This window comes from Lutzomyia longipalpis, chromosome 2 (genome assembly GCF_024334085.1).
Source record: "Lutzomyia longipalpis isolate SR_M1_2022 chromosome 2, ASM2433408v1".
Taxonomy (NCBI): Eukaryota; Metazoa; Arthropoda; class Insecta; order Diptera; family Psychodidae; genus Lutzomyia; species Lutzomyia longipalpis.
Window position 1 is genome coordinate 4,315,669 of NC_074708.1, and position 19,010 is coordinate 4,334,678.

At 35.7% G+C, this 19,010-nt stretch overlaps 2 protein-coding genes across 4 annotated transcripts; both read right to left on the bottom strand.

The window, feature by feature from the left end:
• Positions 1-260: 260 nt before the first annotated feature.
• On the bottom strand, positions 261-8,188 carry LOC129788766 (sodium/potassium-transporting ATPase subunit beta-2-like). 3 transcript variants are annotated; one of them, XM_055825101.1, is made up of 5 exons: positions 8,126-8,188; positions 3,955-4,138; positions 1,771-2,028; positions 1,247-1,699; positions 261-1,171 (listed from the first exon to the last, which is right to left on the bottom strand). In XM_055825101.1, exons 2-5 carry the CDS (start codon positions 4,097-4,099, stop codon positions 1,065-1,067), a joined length of 963 nt encoding a protein of 320 aa, XP_055681076.1. In that variant the 5' UTR covers positions 4,100-4,138; positions 8,126-8,188; the 3' UTR covers positions 261-1,064. The 3 variants fall into 3 exon arrangements, with proteins under 3 accessions (XP_055681076.1, XP_055681075.1, XP_055681074.1); XM_055825100.1 differs by having other exon boundaries at positions 8,083-8,188; XM_055825099.1 differs by having other exon boundaries at positions 3,955-4,280; positions 8,083-8,188.
• A 3,110-nt stretch (positions 8,189-11,298) lies between these two features.
• LOC129788722 (conserved oligomeric Golgi complex subunit 4) lies at positions 11,299-13,820 on the bottom strand. The gene is made up of 2 exons (XM_055825028.1): positions 13,632-13,820; positions 11,299-13,550 (listed from the first exon to the last, which is right to left on the bottom strand). Exons 1-2 carry the CDS (start codon positions 13,731-13,733, stop codon positions 11,328-11,330), a joined length of 2,325 nt encoding a protein of 774 aa, XP_055681003.1. The 5' UTR covers positions 13,734-13,820; the 3' UTR covers positions 11,299-11,327.
• Positions 13,821-19,010: the final 5,190 nt, after the last annotated feature.

Here is a 19,010-nt window from a genome sequence, read left to right on the forward strand (position 1 = left end):
CGTCCACGTGAAACATAGAAACATTGAAATAACACTTATTTTATCACAATATTTATTCTATGGTTGCTCTCAGAAAACATTCCTCAGTCAGAACGTCCTCTTTGGCTTAATTTACGTAAATTTAACGCATTTCTAAGTTAAAAATCAATCAAATTAAGTAAAATTTGGGAAAATAAGAAGTTTCAGGTTCGGGTCTACGTATGCCTTAAGAGTCGCGAAATGGTTAACTCTCAAATCAACATAAGAAAAAAAAACATAAATTATTATTCTATTTATTTATTTAAGCACTTTAAAATTTCTACTTAAAGAGTAGTTAAGTTAATTATTTTTTATTCAATTTCACAAAGATTTTTTTAAGGGATTCATATATTATTCATAAAAGATGATATCTCAAGATTTTTTTAAATCTATTATATTTTATTTTCTAATAAATAATATAACATAACTTATTATAACATAAAAATTGTTTTTACAGCCATAATGTAATATCTACCTACACAAACGTTGTTTTTTTTACAAATTTTTCGCATCTCTGTACAATATTAAATAAAATATATTATTAGTACAGCGGATCTGACTTTTAACCTTGAAATAAAGAAACTAGGACATGTGTAGTCCCAATTTTTTTAGGATCGGCTCAGAATTTGATCCTGAATTATTTCCCGTTTTAATTGGGGTCCTACAACTTGAGGTCTCTGAGCATTTTCCCATTTTCATTTTTCGAATTTTTTAATTTTGTAATTGAGGTTAAATTTCCTATTACTTCTGCTGTATTGTAGCATCAAACATTAAAGAAAAATAAAAGAATAATCACGCTGAATTCTTTAGAAAAAGTCAGTGTTTCGAATGAGAAATAAATTACATACGCAATTAATTAAATAATAATTCTATATTTGAATCTAATTCATTTTAATTTTTTTTCTGACGAATTTTTTTTATTTATAGAACTTTTTCCTTCTTTACATTTTGGCTAGAAATGAGGGCAATTTGGAAGGCATTTAATGTCAATTTATTTTATACTTGATCCTAAAATGAACATTGAATCCTCCCACTCTGTGGGTACCTTAATCAATCATTAACTCTAAATGCACAGATCCAGATCGTTCTCGTCCACCTTGATATTGAATATTCTTAGCCCATGCGCGACATTCAATGTTGATCAAACGATTCACTGCAATGAATTTTTTTTTAATGAAAATATTTATTTTTCCTTGGAATTAAACATAATTTAATTTTATCAACTCACATGCAGGTCTCTCCAGATGTACTGCAATCACTGGACTCAAGTATCCAGGTGCGTTGGTAAAGGGGTAGTAGTATGAGGGCATACCGTGTGAAGGGATGTACTTAATTGGCCCAATTGCCTCACGATCGGACGGATGTTCTCCACGACAGGAGATCCACACTTGTTTCCGTTTACTTTCATCCAACTGTGCAATGTGTGCCTTCAACTCCTCGGGCATATCACCGGGTAGATCATTGACATCATCATAAAATTCCGGAATCCAATTGAAAATTCTATTGAGTTTCACAAAAATGCACGGAGATGACTTTGAGTATCCATAATCATTTTCGCTGTTGCAGTGCTCCCATTTTGACACCTCCACAGCACAAACACGTCCTGGTTTCGGGGGAGAGCCAAAGTCGCACATTTCTTGGTTTTTCCCTTCACCAGGGAGCAAAGTTTCATTCTGGTATGCTGGCAAAAAAATTTTAAATCATTGTTCTTTTATTCTTTCTTAATAAGAAGAATCAACAAAGAATTCTTACGGGCCAAGTAATCATCAAGCAATTTAGTCCATGGACGAATGCTATCTGGATCAGATGCTTTAAACCAAATAAGAGATCCTTGACTTGTATCCTCGGAAATGGGACGAAAACCAACACCAGGATTCGTGCCGATGAGTGATCTATCCAATTGCCACTTTGGGTATTCCTCAGTAAGTGTGGCGAGAAGACCTTGGAAGCAAATGGCAAATAGGGCAGCTAATACTGTATAGAAGATGGCATAGAAGATAAGAAGTTTTGCTAAAGAGAAAAGAAGATAAATAAAATTAGTGTTGAATAAATATTTAGTTTGTATTTGATTCATTCTGCATTATCTATTGATGGCCTTTTTGTAAAGTAAATTGAAATAAATAGATAAGGCTAAGACATTGTTAACACTTGGAGAACTTTACTGGTAATCACTGCCAATTCGACTTTTTTAAACCGCCATAGATTAAAATCTATCCACCTTATCTTGATAATTTCTACATCTATGTGTAGGCGGATTCAAATACAACAAGTTCGTCAAAAGAAAATCCGGAAAAACGTTTTCTTTATAATAGAAAATTAAGCTCAAAGTTTGAGGTTAGAAATTCGAGTCCTCCAAGTGTTAAGGAAGTTTAGCCTTTAAATTAGCTTAGCAGACTTCTTGCTTCTCAGAAGGGAATTATTAACAATTTTATCGTTTACTTTTATTACCTATTTGGAATCTAGGAGCAGATTTCGCTAAAAAAAACCTAATTAGGTAATTTAATACTGACGTTTTTTGTCCTTGGAAAAGGTATAATTATAATCAGTAGGTATAATAGACAAATATTATACATTATTTTATTCTAGGATTTATGGGTAGGTAGATTCTGATAAAAAGGTCGATTCTGATAAAAATCTTTTCTTTTCTAATAATTCTTAAAAGTTGCTGTAAGATTTTGACTGATGATGTTTTTAAATCATTCTATTGTCGTTCTATATAAGAAAAACAAAGAATTTGTTCTTAACAGTTAAAAAAAAATATTCAGAGAGATTTGGAAAAGTAATTTTCCTTCAAAAACCAGAAGGAAAAAAATGTCAAAAACTTATACCTAAGATTTTTCACAGAATACCAAAAATCTTGTAACTGACAAATTGTAAGAAAGGAAAGATTTTTATCGGAATTTACTCCAAAAATCTTTTCTTTTCTTACAACAATTCTAAGGTTTTTTGGTATTCTTGGAAAAATCTTATAGGATTTTGATTTCTTGTTTTTTTCTTTAATTGTGTTTTCGAAGGAAAATTGCTTTTCTGTAGCTCATTGAAGATCTTTCTGACTGTTTTCCAGAAGAACAAATTATTTCTTTTATAGAATGAGAATAGAACGATTTAAAACATCAACTGTTAAATTCTCATAACAACTTATAGGTTGTTAGAAAAGAAAAGAATTTCATCTGAATCTACCCCTTAGTCTGAAGAAAAATCTTTTATGAATGTAATAAAATCAAATAAAATGATTTTTTAAATTTAGAAATCAGAGAAAGTTTTATATCTTTATGATTAGATTGATAATTCAATGAATCAACGCGTGTTTAACAACCTTTTAGATTTTATTATATTTCAAGTCCTGCAAAAACTGTGATCGTGAAAGAGCCAACATAAACTGCATAAAGCAGTTTAGACAGGCAAAATCCCAATGTTATTCAACATGAACTCACTTTACGTACAATACAAGTTGTAATTCATTAATAAGTCAATGTGCAATCCAATAGTGAGTCAATAAATTTGCAGGTCATTTAATATTTAAATAAAAGCAAACATCATGACTGTCCAGTAGAGACACTTTGTTCAATTAATTAATAAAGCATAAAAAATCTCATTAAAATTCCTTCCCTGCAATATTCTATGTATTAGGTAGGTACTTTACTTCGTTATGTATTTTTTGTGCCTTTCTCGTTTTCACGCAACATATTGAACATATAATATGCATATAAGAGACATATGTACCTACATATTAAACAATGTAAAAGTCAATGGATGTTTGGAATTTGTGGAATTGCACAAGAAAATTCTAATAAAATTACAATAAAAAAGGATTTGATGTCAGTGAGGTATTTATATTATGGATTTTCTTGAAAAAGAATCCTCATATATGGAGTTAATCAAACAAATAATAGAATAATTTACGAATTAAAAATAAAAGATAATTCATAAACTTACCCCAATTTGATGGTGTTCGTGACATAATGGTCCCATTTTCACTGTTATAGAGAAATTTACGCAGAGAAACTTTTTCTTTTGGCTTCATATAGGGAAATTCATAAGTCACTTGACCCGTGCCATTCTTGTCCTTTGGACTAGCCATGATTTTTAGCTATTTCTGTTTTATTAATAGTTTTTTTTACTGAAAAGAATCACAAATTGTCTCACACTTCCTTGAATAATTTAATCTTTTTTTCAAATTCTTTTGTTCTTCTTTTGGCAACATTTAAAAAATATACAAATCACTTATTGAATTCCTAATGCTTCACACGATTGAAACTTCCCTACACACAGATGTAGAATTTATCACACAATGTTATATACGTTATAGATTTCAATTTTAAGACGGCATAAAAAAAGCAAATTGGCCACAGTGGCCAGGAAAATCCTCCAAGGGTTAAAAAGTATTCTATAAAAATTTGAACATTAATCCATTTTCTGACGATTCTTTTTTGGAAGAGAATTTTTTTTAATGTTTTTAATTTAATTTTCTTAGCTAGTCCTTTGCTCAATTAAATACCCTATCCAAGAAAAAAAATCAATGGTTTTTATTCAATAGAAGAGAGTTTTTAGAAGGGATTGAATTCAACTTTACGTTCTGCAAATTTTAAAGCTATACCTTAAATCATATTTCCAATTGAAAATTGAATTGAAAAAGATGAAAATTTGTGAAAATTATCTTAATAAAATTGAGAAAATAGTTCTATTCGAATCATATTAATTTTCTTTGAATTATTGACAAATCTTAAAGAGAAACTTAATTTCAAGATATTTCAAAAAGTAAAAGATAAAGTTCAAAATTTTAATTTTTTTTTTCTAATCTCTTTCAAATGCTTTTGGTGTGATGTAGGGGAGACTAATTAAAGATTTTGACTGAATAAGACAACATAAATATGCTTTATTTTTGTCGATGGCTCACGCAAAATGCTTTACTAAAGCAAAATTTCATTCACAGACACCACATTGGCGACAAAATGTGTGGAGTTAAAAAAAAATCGTCATGAAATGAGGAAGAAAAATGCGTCAAAGTCTCAAGATTTTCATTAGTTGCGTGGAAGTTTTTCTTGATAACGTACACACAAACACTTACACACTAAATGGTTTTTCTCTACATACTTGGTATTATTTCACCACTTTTATCAGTAGGAATACTGCTATCAAGAGAACTAGCTTCTGCTATATCTATACATACATTGTTTGCTCGCTTTTTTTAACCACATGTTTGGCTTGAAGAGAAAAAAACTATCGACCCCTCACAATCTTCATTTTCATGGTTATTTCGCAGCAAAGTGGACTAGACGGTTTTAATATAGAGGTAATATTTTACTTTTAAATAAACCGCATAAACGGTCTTTTATTTTGCAAAACTTCAACACCTTGAGCGTGAGCACAGGAAACAGAACAATATGTTTTGTAAATTCACTTTTCACGCATGGTAAACGCTTCTCGATACAAATTGGGATTTTTTTTTCAACTTTAATTGATCCAAGGAAAATGAAAAGGCGGATTTTCGGACGTTTTTTTGGCTAATTTTATTTTTAGCCGATAAAAAATTCATTTTGAGCCTTTAAGTATTCTTTCAAGTGTTGTAGGTCCTGAGGAAGGATTCATACAGTCCGAAATGTAGTTTACGGTCGATTTCTTCATCATTTAATTGATCCTCATCACAAAAATTTCAAGGAAAAACATAATCTTTAATATTTTGAAACCTCAATAGATGTTCAGTTCATACAGTGCCGAGAAAAATAATAGGACCAGTGATATTATTTTAAAGGTACCCTCAATTTCAATCTTGAATATCTCAGGCTGTGGGTGACATGTTAGCTCACAAGACTTAAAATCTCCTTTAAATAAAATTGAAATTTACAACAATTGTTACATGAATTTATGTAAATTATTGGATATGCATTTTCAATCTTAATTTATAGACTCTCTCTATAGAAATAGAATCACTCACAAAAGTCGGCCTAACTTTTTTTTGAGTGTCCGATTTTCATAATTTCAAAGAACTCTGAAAGCTACACTCCTCATCTGCCCAAAACTTCTAGAGTGATCAAAATCGAGCAAAAGGATGATTTTTGATAGTCAATCAAGCAGACCAATACCTAAAAATACCATTTTTGGTTCAATCCTTAATCAAAATTAAACGGATGGACCGATTTTCGAAAGGTTACCACCGTTGGAAAGGGGATAAATGTAGCTTTCAGAATCTATGACATTTTTTAAAATTGATCACACACAGCATGAGATATTTAAGATTGAAATTGAGGGTGCCTTACAATACAAACGACACTGTATCTAAATTTCACCTAACATTATGTATTTATGATTAATATTACCTACACGACTAATATACAGGGGGATGCCCAACCCCGAGAAATCAGTACTTTTAGTGAGGCAGCAGGTTCTTCCGATCAAAATAAGGGATCAGTTTGCACAATTCCACTTGCAATCGATAGTACATTTAATTAGCTATCGGTTGATCCCTTCTCATCATCGAAATAACATTATTAATATAAAAAAAGTTAAAGTGTTTCTCGGGAATCGGTCGAGATTGAGCGAGATTCGAGAATTCCTCATACATTTTGTTCAACAAAAAGTGACTTCTCTTCACTGAAAATGAGGTTAAACCATCCCCTTGCTAATATAGTTTGATTTTAATTTTTGTCTTCAAAATAATTTTATTATTTTTTTTTATTTTATTAACTTATAATAAATAGTTCTGCAGAAGAATTTAAGTTGAGTAAGTTTATTTCAACCTATTCTAAATATTTCTTGAAATATTAAATTTACTAAAATAACTTTAATATTATCTTCTTTCCATCTCCTATATCCACACTTCTGCCACATTATTGTCGTGAGAGTGGTGAAATAGGGAAAATGTTTCGGCTCAATTAAACAGAAAATTTTTCTTTTTATAGCTCTCTCACCAACCCTTCTGAACCTCTCTTGTACATTAGTATATATATTTATAGGCTATTTTCCCCTTATGATAGCAAGAGATCGTTCTATGGACTTGCCGTCCATTCATCATAGAAAATATGCGAGCTATTATGTTCATAAATATTTGCAGAATTATAATAATTTGTGGACAATCCATTAAATGAATATTCATTGAAATTTCCCATAAGCATTGCAATTTAATTAAGCGCGAAACTATAGGTATATTTTGTAATTAAATTACTATACATTCTCACATATTATGTAGTCACAATTAGAAGAAAATTGCATAAATTTTCTAATTATGTAGGTAAATCCTTCACGCAAAAAAAATGGTTTAACCCACTGAAAATTATGAGGTTCTCTTTAATAAATTAATCATGTGGAAAAGTAATGGAGATACCCAGAATTTTCCTACTTTTCCACCTTCTCCATCATTTTCTCGGTCAGAGTGAGAAAATAAACAATATATGGGTGAGTGTGTGAAAATCTATCTTTAGAGAATTTTCTCAAAAGAACCTTCAACCATAATAAATTTCCCATCTCTTGTAAAATATCTTCTTTTCGTTGTTGTTGTTGTATGAACAGTCGAGAAGAGTATTTTATGGCGCATTTGTGTTAATTTGTTTAACAAATTTTTTGAGATAGTTTAGTTAGTAAAAAGAAAATCGATTGAAAATGTACATATTTAGTGAGAAGACTGATGGACTGATGTCTCTAATGTGGCTAATTTTTTTTTGGTGTCCTTTTCGTCTCGACGGAGGACATTTATATATATACCATCACGGCGCCTGTTGCTTTAACACTATCCCTTCCCTCCCTCCCTACGTCTACTTTGGGAAATAAATAGAGCTTTTGTTACCACATTACTCTTTTCTCCCTGTCCTATATATCCCTAATTATTTTATGATTAACGAAATGGAAAAATCTCCTGGGAAGTTTTGCAATGATCCACAATGTCAATAATTTTTTTTTTAATATCGCAAGAAAATAATTTAAATAAGAAATTTAATCACCGCACTACCAAAAAGAATTTTGCACACTTGGTGGGCCAACGAAAAGCAAGAACAAGTTGAGCACACAAAAAAATTCTCAAAAGAAGATTAAAAAAAAAACTCAAGATGTGAATGACACTCTTTCTCTGACCTCTGAACACCAAAAAAAATGCAAAAGAATAAAAAAAGTTTACTGAGAAACTCGCGAAAGCACTTTAAGGAAGCGTGAGCAACTCAACAGTGTGACTCTCGAGGCGCCACTGAATTCACACAGATTAGGGTTTGGCTCTGCTAGCCGCTACTCAGCTCCCATTTGAGCCGAATTTCCCGTCGTTATTCACCTTCGTGGCGGCTTCCGCCGAAGCTCACCAATATATGAGAATAATCAACCATTTGGTTTACTGAAAAAGATCTTTTTACTCTTTTCTTTTTATTTTTTAGCTGTGATTCTTTGTCAGTAAAAATTAGTTGAAAATTGGGGGTGGGCAAATTAATTAAGTCTTTCCTTACCCTTCCCCAATCTATATAATAAAGAAAGGTCTGTTTGTTGGTAATCGTCGTTCTGACTTTTTTATACAAATCCACACCGTTTGACCGATCGCGATGAAATTTGGTACAGAGGCTCCTTATAACAGGCGGTTTCAGATGGCTGTATTCATTTTCCCCCCAAAGCCCCCCTTCAGGTAGCCCCCATATAAAGTTCATGCAGTTTTTGCGAATTTTTGAATTTGGCGCCTGAAATGTTGTATGAAAATGATTTCTTCTCTTTGCAAATTTTTTTTCCGGATTGATAAGTGAACTCAAACTACTTATAATCCATCACAATTTTTCTCTCTAAAAATTGCGCGAAGCGCAACAAATCCCCGCGAAGCGGGGCGAGGTAAATTGTCGCTTCGCTCCAATTTACCTCGTTATCTATATTCACTTTCTTTTAATTAGTCATCCATTCAATCTAGGTTTGATCTCAATAAATTTCTTTCTCTAAATTTTGTTTGAAGCACAATAAATGCTACCCTAAAGTCTTCGGATCTACTGGACGTTTTAAATGCAATACCTGAATTATTAAGGCACCCTACCCTGAAGTGTTTTCAAAGTTAATTTCATAGAGGTCGCCCTCTCCAAAAGTGTCCTAAAAGATTCATTCTCTTGGTGAAAGGCAAAGTGAAAGGACGGAAATAAAGAACTAACAGAATAAAGAAGGTGTTTTGAAGAATATATCAGTTTTTTTTATTTTTGTGAAATTATCCTTTCAGCTATACTACTGCCAACAAGAGGAGCGCACTCTGTTGTGGCAAAATGTCACCCCATCCTCCCCATGGTTTTGCCGTCCAATCCGGCTTATTGTGGCAAAGGAAACCACGGAGATGGTGTTGGACCTCACCAGGTTTGCATTATTTGCATCAGTTTGTAAAGGGTAAGAAAACCTTTTTATTATTCTGTTGTGATTTTGAATTTGCCGCCCTTCCTATTTTCGAATTAAATGTCAATGTCAGGGGTATGTCAGGGGTTGGGGAAGAAGGGCGGCAAACTCAATCACTTCTTGTATAGACGCCGAAGTACAAGGTCGCACGTAGAGAGAAGACTGTGAAATAAAAGTTAGAATAATTCTATTCAACAGGGAGCTGGAGGAGGAGATTGAGAAGCTCAATCCAACGGCTGTGGGGACGTGCATGTTACAACATGAAAATGACAATGATAGATGGAAAGATATGCAACGCCCTTACAGCCAACAACTCAACCCAAACTTGCTACATTTGCAAGACACGACCGAGCCAAATGAATGAGCAGCACTTCAATAATGAAGCGAATGAGGGCTACTACAAATACGGCCTTTCGCCTTTGCATGCCCGAATTCGCTTCATGGAGTGGCTGCTCAATCTGTCATTCTCAATCCCGTGGCGGGAAGAAGGAGGACCAGTGTAGAAAGGAGAGAAGAAAAGAGCCAGGGAGCAGAGAAAGAAAGAGATACAAGAAGAGCTGAGGCTTGAGTTGGGGATCAGGGTCTTCGAACCCAAACCCGGAGGATCTGGCAATTCCAACGACGGAAATGTGGCCAGGACATTCTTCAAGAACCACATCAAAGTAGGCCAGATCCTCCGGGTTAATCCGATTTTGATAGAAAAGTGCCACCACCTGCTCACGGCACTCTCATCAAATATGTTATTTTTATGTTTAAACAATATTTTTTCTTTGACCCTTTTATAAGCTAAGCCACGGGATATCTGACATTTGTCACTCCCATCCCAGTTCACTTTCTAGCTCTCTTTCATTGCTACTTTCGCCATTCTTGCAAGTTACGGTGAAATCTTCCAGTACATGGGCAAAGTCAGTTACCCCCTGTCCTGAGCCGCAGATACCTTTTAATACAGTAAAAAAATTGTATGCATTAGTCCGTGTTGTTTTATTAGTAGGGGATGGCGGGGCTAATAAAGTCACTTAAGGGTTTAGAAAAAGCCTAAAATATCATATTTCCTAGCTAGATAGAACAAAATGATCTGAGAAAGAGTTGTAGGGCAGTAAATTTCCTAGAGAAATGAGCTATACATTTCGCTTTATCTATTTGGTAAATATGACATTTTGAGCTTTTTCTAAACCCTTAAGTGACTTTTTTAACCCCGCCCTCCCCTAATGTCAGTCTCATTCAGGTATACATCTTTTTTTAAACGAACGATTATATGTTGTAGCCTGACTCAATATCTTTCACCAGTCCGAAAATGAAGAAAATCTATGTCGCCGTTTTGACCCACAATAAGCTTGCTTTAGCTGCAGTGGATTGGAAACGACCTTAGTCGCGGCCACCCCAAACAAATCTGAATCTGAATGTCGCCGTTTAGAAGATATAGCCATTTGAAAAATTCTTGAATTTTAAAAGTTCTAAGAGCTATATCTCTTGAACGGCTTGACCGATTTTGCTCATCTTAGTATCAAATTAAAGGTTTTGCAATTCTATACTACTTTCTAGAACATCAGAACCCTCTAGAACCACTCATTCGATACAAAAAATGCCAAAAACTGTTTTCGCAAAACAAAATTCCGCCATTTTGTGTTCTGGAAGTGACCTTGAAAATTATTGAAATTTATGTTAGTTTATAGCCTGTTTTAATACCTTTCCAAAACTAGTCAAGAAATTTCTGTAGGTCTTATAGAACCAGAGATATGACCATTTTTATCCATCAAATTGCCGAATTTTACAAAAAAAATTAAATTTGCCTACTAATTCTGCTCACAAATAGTATTACAACGCATAAACAAACTTCTACACGTTGTGGGACACCAACTCTTATAACTGGACGCGTTATGATTGACTTTCTTTTCTTTTTGGACAAAATCCACGAAAAGTTATTCAAATAAAGAAAAATCCGTTAAATCATTGAATTTAATTCATTTTAATTGCCATTAAATCTTCAATTTCTTGATATCATCCACGCGGAAGTCAATCCTTAGCGCCATTATCGTCCTGATTTCATTGGGTGTGAGCCTCCAGGTGGGCGTAGTACTCGTATCGCTGGGATTGTAGTAATCACTGAGCTCTGCGACCCGATCAAGATTCAAAATTGTCGCAATCTGCGTCAACCTGGCCAATTTATCCCGCACAGACCACGATGTTGCTCCCGTGAGGTACGTCGAAAGAGCCCGCACCTCCTGATCCAGCACCAGGCCACCTAGGCGATTGAATGTTGACTTCCGGATAACCCTCTCGAGGCGCGCTGTTACATCCGTGGCGAGAATCTCCACGAGAATCCCGTAGTTTCGCGCTGTGAGGACATTCTCGAAGGATTTGAGGAGGGAATCAATTTGAGAGATTAGCGATTGGATGAATGTCTCCCCCGCATCGTAGGCAGCGAGTTCATCTTCGGTGAAATTGTGACTCTGCGCCAGGAATTCATCAACCCACTGATGCAGGCGTGGTTTCACTGCACTCGAACGTAGCTGCTGCATCCCAAAATCAATCACAGCCTTCAGTGTGTCCCCCACGGACTTGAGGCCACTACTGCAACTCTCGAGCTTCTCACTCTCCCGCGGCGAGAGAGCAGGGAAGGCAATACGAATCTCCTCCATCATCATTGTCCAGAGAGTCTCAACGTACTCTGTTGCCATGTCGGCATCGTTGAGTTTCACGAGAAAATTGCTCCTGGCATGCTCTGTGTCTGACGTTTGAATCTTCCCCTGCTGAATGGAACTCTGGAGGACATTGTAGGCCTGCGCCAAGTCAATGTAGCCAGATGGATAGCCCGCTTTGAGGGGCTCCTTGATGGCGGCAATGAAATCATTCTCAAGCGCTGTGGCTGCATTGTTGATCACCGCACAGATCCCATCGAGAGATTGCGTGGTATTTGCCCTACGGATACACTTCCGGACAATGAAGAAAACATCGTCAATCATGCTGGAGCACTGCTGACCAGGTTCATGGGCATCCAGGGCAATTGCCTTGAGGACACTCTCCTCCATGAAGAATCTCTCAAAGAGCAAATAAATTCCAAGAAGTTCCTGCATCTGCCTATTGAGATCCGAATCCTTCAGGCACTTCTCCACACCCGCCAGTGCTGTACGCTTCTTCTCCTCATCCAGGGTGCTGCTGTCCAGATCTCTGGCAACGCGACGCTTGATGAATTTCACATAAAGCTCCGCACGGGAATGCATGATTGTGATCTCCCCAATGAGAGAATCAATATCCTTGGGATTGAGCTTATCCATGGAGCCTCCGGAGGGTTTCCTGTAATGCCCTGCCACGGAACTCCCACCACTACCGCCGGTTTTTATGTACTCATTAATTTGGGCTACCCTTCGCTGAATGTGCCTGCCCTTGTTGAATTCCAGCAGACAAATTTTCACTTCCTGATCGCATTCTTCCTGCAAAATCCGCACCATTTGATGTAATCTCCCCTTCCCGTAGTACGTCTCAATGATTGGCTGATTAACCTCCACAACACGTGCAATGTTCTCCAGGAGGATGGTCAGGGTATCCGCAAAGGCAACCACTGTCCTCTTTTCCGCTTTTGCGGTATCCATGGACGTTCGCAGCTCCTTCTGTGCCTTGGCATTGAGCTTATGGCAAATGTACTGAGAAAACTTCTCAATTCCATGATCATGCATCCCAAGGAGGGGGAAAATCTTGAAGAATCTCTCCACAGACGCCAAATCATCCTTCTTCACGGATTCATCGAATTTCTGTGTGATGAGATGTCGAAGTTGCATCGTTGCCTGCTGCAGTGTGTCCACAGCCTTGCTGACCGATGATACAGACTCTGAAACATCATCAGCTGTCTTCTTAAGCAGAGATTCATCCATTGAGAGGAATCTATGCACATGGGCGGCACCCTTCTCGTAATCCTCCTCCTTTATGGCCGTCATGACACCCTGACTGCACAGCTGAAGATCAATAAGATCGTGCACCCTTTGCTGACACTCAGACACCCTACTCCGTGCCTCATCGAGCCTCCGCACCTTGGCACTCACATTCTCAGCCAAAATCCCCGTGTGACCAATCATTTCAGCCAATTTCCGGGAATCTCCCTTCACGAGGGCAATCTCATCCATCCCACGCACAATTGCTCCCATCTTAGTATCAACTGGCTCCTTACGCGACAAAATCTCTCTCAGCTTCTCATCCACAGCATCCTGCAAGAAGCAACATAACAATATCCGGTGAGTTGGCAAAGCGGAAACAACGTTTAGAATTCTAATGTAAAGCAAACTCACCTCCTTCTCATCAATTTTCCTGCATAACTCTTCAATTTTATCAGCTGTTGAGAGATCACACAGCTGTATTTGATGCTCCAGATCCTCAATTTCCTTCAGCATTTTGGGGAAAATTGTGAAAAACAACACTCAAACACAAAATTCTAAAAACATAATCAGCTGTGTCGTGGATGTTCGGCTTTCCGAAGAAAACCGAATGCAATTCGAAAATCAAACTGCGCCAACGCGCCAAAGTAAAATCCTTGGCCTTAAATTTTTTCCAAGGATTTTTGTGAAGTTAAATTGCAACCTCCTTCAGCCTTAATAGTGTCTTGAATCCTTTAAAAATCTCGAAGAGGATTGTAAAAAAGTCTTGCAAAATATTATTTAAAATGTGAGTGAATATTGTTCAAATTATTCGTTTGAAGAATTCAAAAGTTTACTATCAAACGTTCTTTTTTTTTATAAAAATTTACAAAGAAAAACTTTATTTGATGATGCAATAAACATCAAATAAACCTCTGCAAATTGAATTCTTAACATCAAATCGCTTACTAGCTGAATTAACTTTTTAATTAGCAGAAGAAAAAAATTTACGCAGCTACAACAGAAGTAAAATGGATCTCGAAGCAGCAGAAAAATCCTCCGGAAAAGACGACGCCTCAATTTTCTGGCTTAATGATGATTGCCTCTACTACATCTTCTCCTACCTTAAACTAAAGGCTCTTATAATTACCGAAGAAGTTTGCAAGCGCTTCGAAGCTGTGACACAGCAAACATATAAATCCTTAAAGATGTTGGATTTTTCCGACGACATCCTGTGTGATCTAAACTCCCCAAAGGCAATTAAAGCTGCCTGCCGTGTTGGGCCGTATGTTAGCTTCATAAAATCAAATAACATCAAAGATATCAACAAATTTTCTATATTCCTAAGGAAATTCTTTAAGAATCTGCGAAAAATTTACTTAAGAGATTTCGATTTAAAAGACAAAGAAACTATCATAAACTTTGCAATTGCTTTCAAAGGAGTTAGGGAAATAGAGATGGACAATTGTGAATTATCCGACAATAATTTCAAGATGTTATTCCAAATTAATCAGCTAGAAGTCGTAAAATTTATTCACATTAAAGGATTCATTGGAACTTCCTTGGAAGGACTCACGAGGAATCTTAGAGAGATAACTTTATGCTGTTGTTCTCATGTGGACCCTAAGTTATTCAGTAAATTCTGCAAAGAACACCCAAACTTGCAGAGCCTCAATATAATTGGATGTAGGTGGATTGATGAGATATGCTTGAATGCAATCGCTGCAAATCTCAAAGAATTGGAAAGTCTCAAAATTTCAGATTCATATGAAAAGATTCTGGATAAAGATTACTTCCTTTTGGCGGATTTACCGATGCTAAAGGATTTAAAAATCATACGTTATCCCTCCTTTGATCCTGCTGATGTTAATTCTCTTCTTTTACGAATTAGCACCCACAACCGATTGGAATCACTGATATGGAGCTATTTACCTGTAACACCGATCACCGAGGAAGCTCTTCGAAATCTCACCAAACTCAAAGAATTGCATGTAAACGATGCAATGTGGGATTTTAAATTCAAGGATTCAACATTGGAATGTTTACCTACTTCCATAGAGTACCTTCACATTCCTAATTCAAACGTCTCACCAAAAAATCTTGAATTGTTCATCATGAGATGCTCAAATTTAAGGCTTCTCAATGTAGCACAGTGCCGAAGCATTAATGAGAATTTTATTCATCAAATTCTTCCTCATTTAAGAGGAAGATCCCACATGTTGGAGCTTGAGGTTGCTGAATGGCAAATATCCCAAAAAGACAGAAAAGATTTACTCATGACTCACATAGGAAGGAATCCCACAAAATTAATGTTGACAATAAACTATAACTATTAGTTTTAATTTTAAGGATATGAATGAAATAAGCCTTAATGAAAAACAATTAGCCAAATTTTAAAATAAAAATTATGAAGGAGTTTTAATTTAAATGCGATGATGAGCAAATAGCCACAGAAATAGAAGAAGGGTGGTATTCTAGGATAGAGACACCTTTCAAGATCAAGATAAAAATCAAAATAAAGACCAAGACTCTCGGTATTCTACTTTACGACGAATTATCCAGGAAAGTAAAATCAAAATTTGCGTTATCCTACTTGTCAGTTTCTTGTTTTCAGCTTCGCGCCAAGAAAACTTTAGCGATATCTCTTTCTAACGCATTAATTTTTTCTATTGCGCTTTCTCGTTCGCTCTCGGATGACAATTGAACGAAATTTAAACACTTCATGGGAATTTCTTCCCTATTGCCATTACATCCAGGAGCCCTGATTGTATAATCTCGGCTATTATTCCCAGGCATTATTGCTCCGGGAATGGAATGAATATTGTCGGAGAGGTGCTTTCTGCCTCCAGATTATGATAATTTGGCGGTAACTGGGGGGGGGGGGGGTATGCTACTGCAAAATTTTGAATTTTTCTTAGGAATCGTGGTCACTTCTTCTTGCTATTGATGGAGTGACCTCCGGATTAAGGATCTCATCCCAGGATTGTCATATCCTGGACAATCCTGGGATTCTGGGGCAATTTTTTTAATTTTTTTCCAGGATTAGTGGTCACTTCTCATTGGTAATGATAAATTGATCTCCGGATTGGGTATCTCATCCCCGGATTGTCACATCCTGGACAATCCTGGGATGCTGGTGCAAAAATGTTTGTTTTTCGCCGGAATTGTGGTCACTTCTCATTGGTAATGATAAAGTGACCTCCGGACTAAGAATTTCATCCCAGAACTATCAAGCCCTGGACAATTAGGGAATGGTGGTGCAAAATTGTGGTTTTTTCGCCAGAGTAGTGGTTACTCCAACATTACTAATAGGAAGTGACCATAAATCCGGCGAAAAACCCACAATTTTGCACCAGCATCCCCTAATTGTCCAGGACTTGATAATCCTGGGATGAGAGCCTCAATCTGGAGGTCACTCCATCATTACCAATCAGGAGTGACCACAATTCCGTCGAAAAACCCACAATTTTGCACCAGCATCCCAGGATTGTCCAGGATGTGACAATCCTGGGATGAGATCCTCAATCTGGTGGTCCCTTTATCATTACAAAGGAGAAGTGACCATAATTCCGGCAAAAAACAAACATTTTTGCACCAGCATCCCAGGATTGTCCAGGATGTGACAATCCGGGGATGAGATCCCCAATCCGGAGGTCACTCCACCATTACAAAGGAGAAGTGACCACAATTCCAATGAACAACAAAAAAATTTGCACCAACATCCCGTATTTGTCCAAGATTTGACAATCCTGGTACATCCCGGAGGTCACTCTATCATTAGCAAGATGGAGTGAACACAATTCCGGCAAAAACCCGTCATTTTGCATCTGCATCCCATATTTGTACAAGAGTTTTCATATCTCCCATACTGAATTTACATTGCCTTTACCTCATTTAAAAACCAATTTTTCAAAGGACCCCAAAACCGTCTTGGAATTTCACATAAATCCAAGACATTTTACGTTATAATAAGACCGTAAATCTCTATCGTAGAATACAGAATCTTGGAATATTTTTATCCAAGTCTCTTTTGACAACTCATTTTGTAAATCTTTATTTTGATTTTGATTCGTATCTCAGAATACTAAAAGTCTTGGAAGTTGTATGAAGAAACAAGATTTTTAGGTTATGGTTCGACCGTAAATCTCTATCTTAGAATACCAAATCTTGAAATATTTTGAATTTCCAAGATTATCCTGAAAATTTCTTGGAATTTTAAAGTAGAATACCAAATCTTGGTTTTTTTCTTTATTTTGATCTTTATATTTATCTTAGAATACCGCCAGAATTTCGAAAAATTTACATTAGAAGGAAACCTTCAAAGTTAATGTTGACTGTAGAAAGAATTATGTATTCCTTTTCTTTTAACGCTCGGAGGACAAAATTGGTAATCGCTGCCAATTTGACTTTTTCTTAAACCGCCATATTAAAATCTATCCAATTTATTTTGATAAATTCTGTGTTTTGACGACTTTTAATATGTATATTAAATTTTTGTATTCAGAATCTATGTAAGTATTTTTAATAAATGTTATTGTGTATCTAAGTGGAGTAAATGGAGTAAATAAATAAATAAATAAAATTATAAATGTTATTAAAATTGGAGTTTTTACCGCATTTTACTGACCATATATCATCCAATTCTAACATTCAAATATCCCGCTAAGCCGAAGTTTCATGAACAGGAGGGAATCATTTCGAAGGAATCCGAGGATGAAAGGACGAAAAAAGAATTTTTCGAAAATAAAAGTCAGGGCCAAGTCGATCGATATAAAATTCTAGGCTTGTTTCCTTCATTTTCTTTCATCTTATTCAACCTTTATAATAGCCTTTTATTCACAAAAATAGAGAAAATTCGATAAGAAACATTGCAAGTACCTACCTATTTACTATTTTCCATGTAAGAGATATAAAAGGTAAAAGAGTTGAAATTAGAGAAATCAATAATGTTAAATAAACAACAATTTTTCCTTTATGAAAATATTGACGAGACACTTCCGTTTTTTTTAGGGCAACACTTTTCAGTTGAATCTGATAGAGGTTTTTTCCCATAAAGATTTTCATAGACATAACAAAAGAAAAAAATAATGGAATTACAAGAAGCAGAGGAAATTGCTAATGAATCCTTTCGGGAAGGTGAAGACTCCATCCTACGGCTCAACGATTATTGCCTCTATCACATCTTCTCATTCCTTAGAGTACAAGATCTTATGGCTATAGAAGAAGTTTGCACGCGCTTTGAAGAACTAGCAGTAAAAATATACAAATATTTCAAGATATTGGATTTTTCCAACAACATCCTGAGTGATTTAAACTCCCCAAAGGCAATTAAAGCTGCCAGCCGTGTTGGGCCTTATATTAGCTACATAAAATCAAATAACATCAAAGATATCGTAAGTTTCGCCAAATTCCTAAGGAAATTCTTTAAGAATCTGCGAAAAATTTACTTAAGAGATTTCGATTTAAAAGACAAAGAAACTATCGTAAACTTCGCAATTGCTTTTAAAGGAGTTAAGGTAATAGAGATGGACACTTGTGAACTATCCGACAATAATTTCAAGATGTTATTCCAAGTTAATCAGCTAGAAGCTGTAAAATTTATTCACATTAAAGGATTCATTGGAACTTCCTTGGCAGGACTCACGAGGAATCTTAGAGAGATAAGTTTATGCTGTTGTCCTCATGTGGACCCTGATTTATTCAGTGAATTCTGCCAAGAACACCCAAACTTGAAGAGCCTCGACATAATTGGATGTAAGTGGATTGATGAGATATGCTTGATTGCCATCGCTACAAATCTCAAAGAATTGGAAA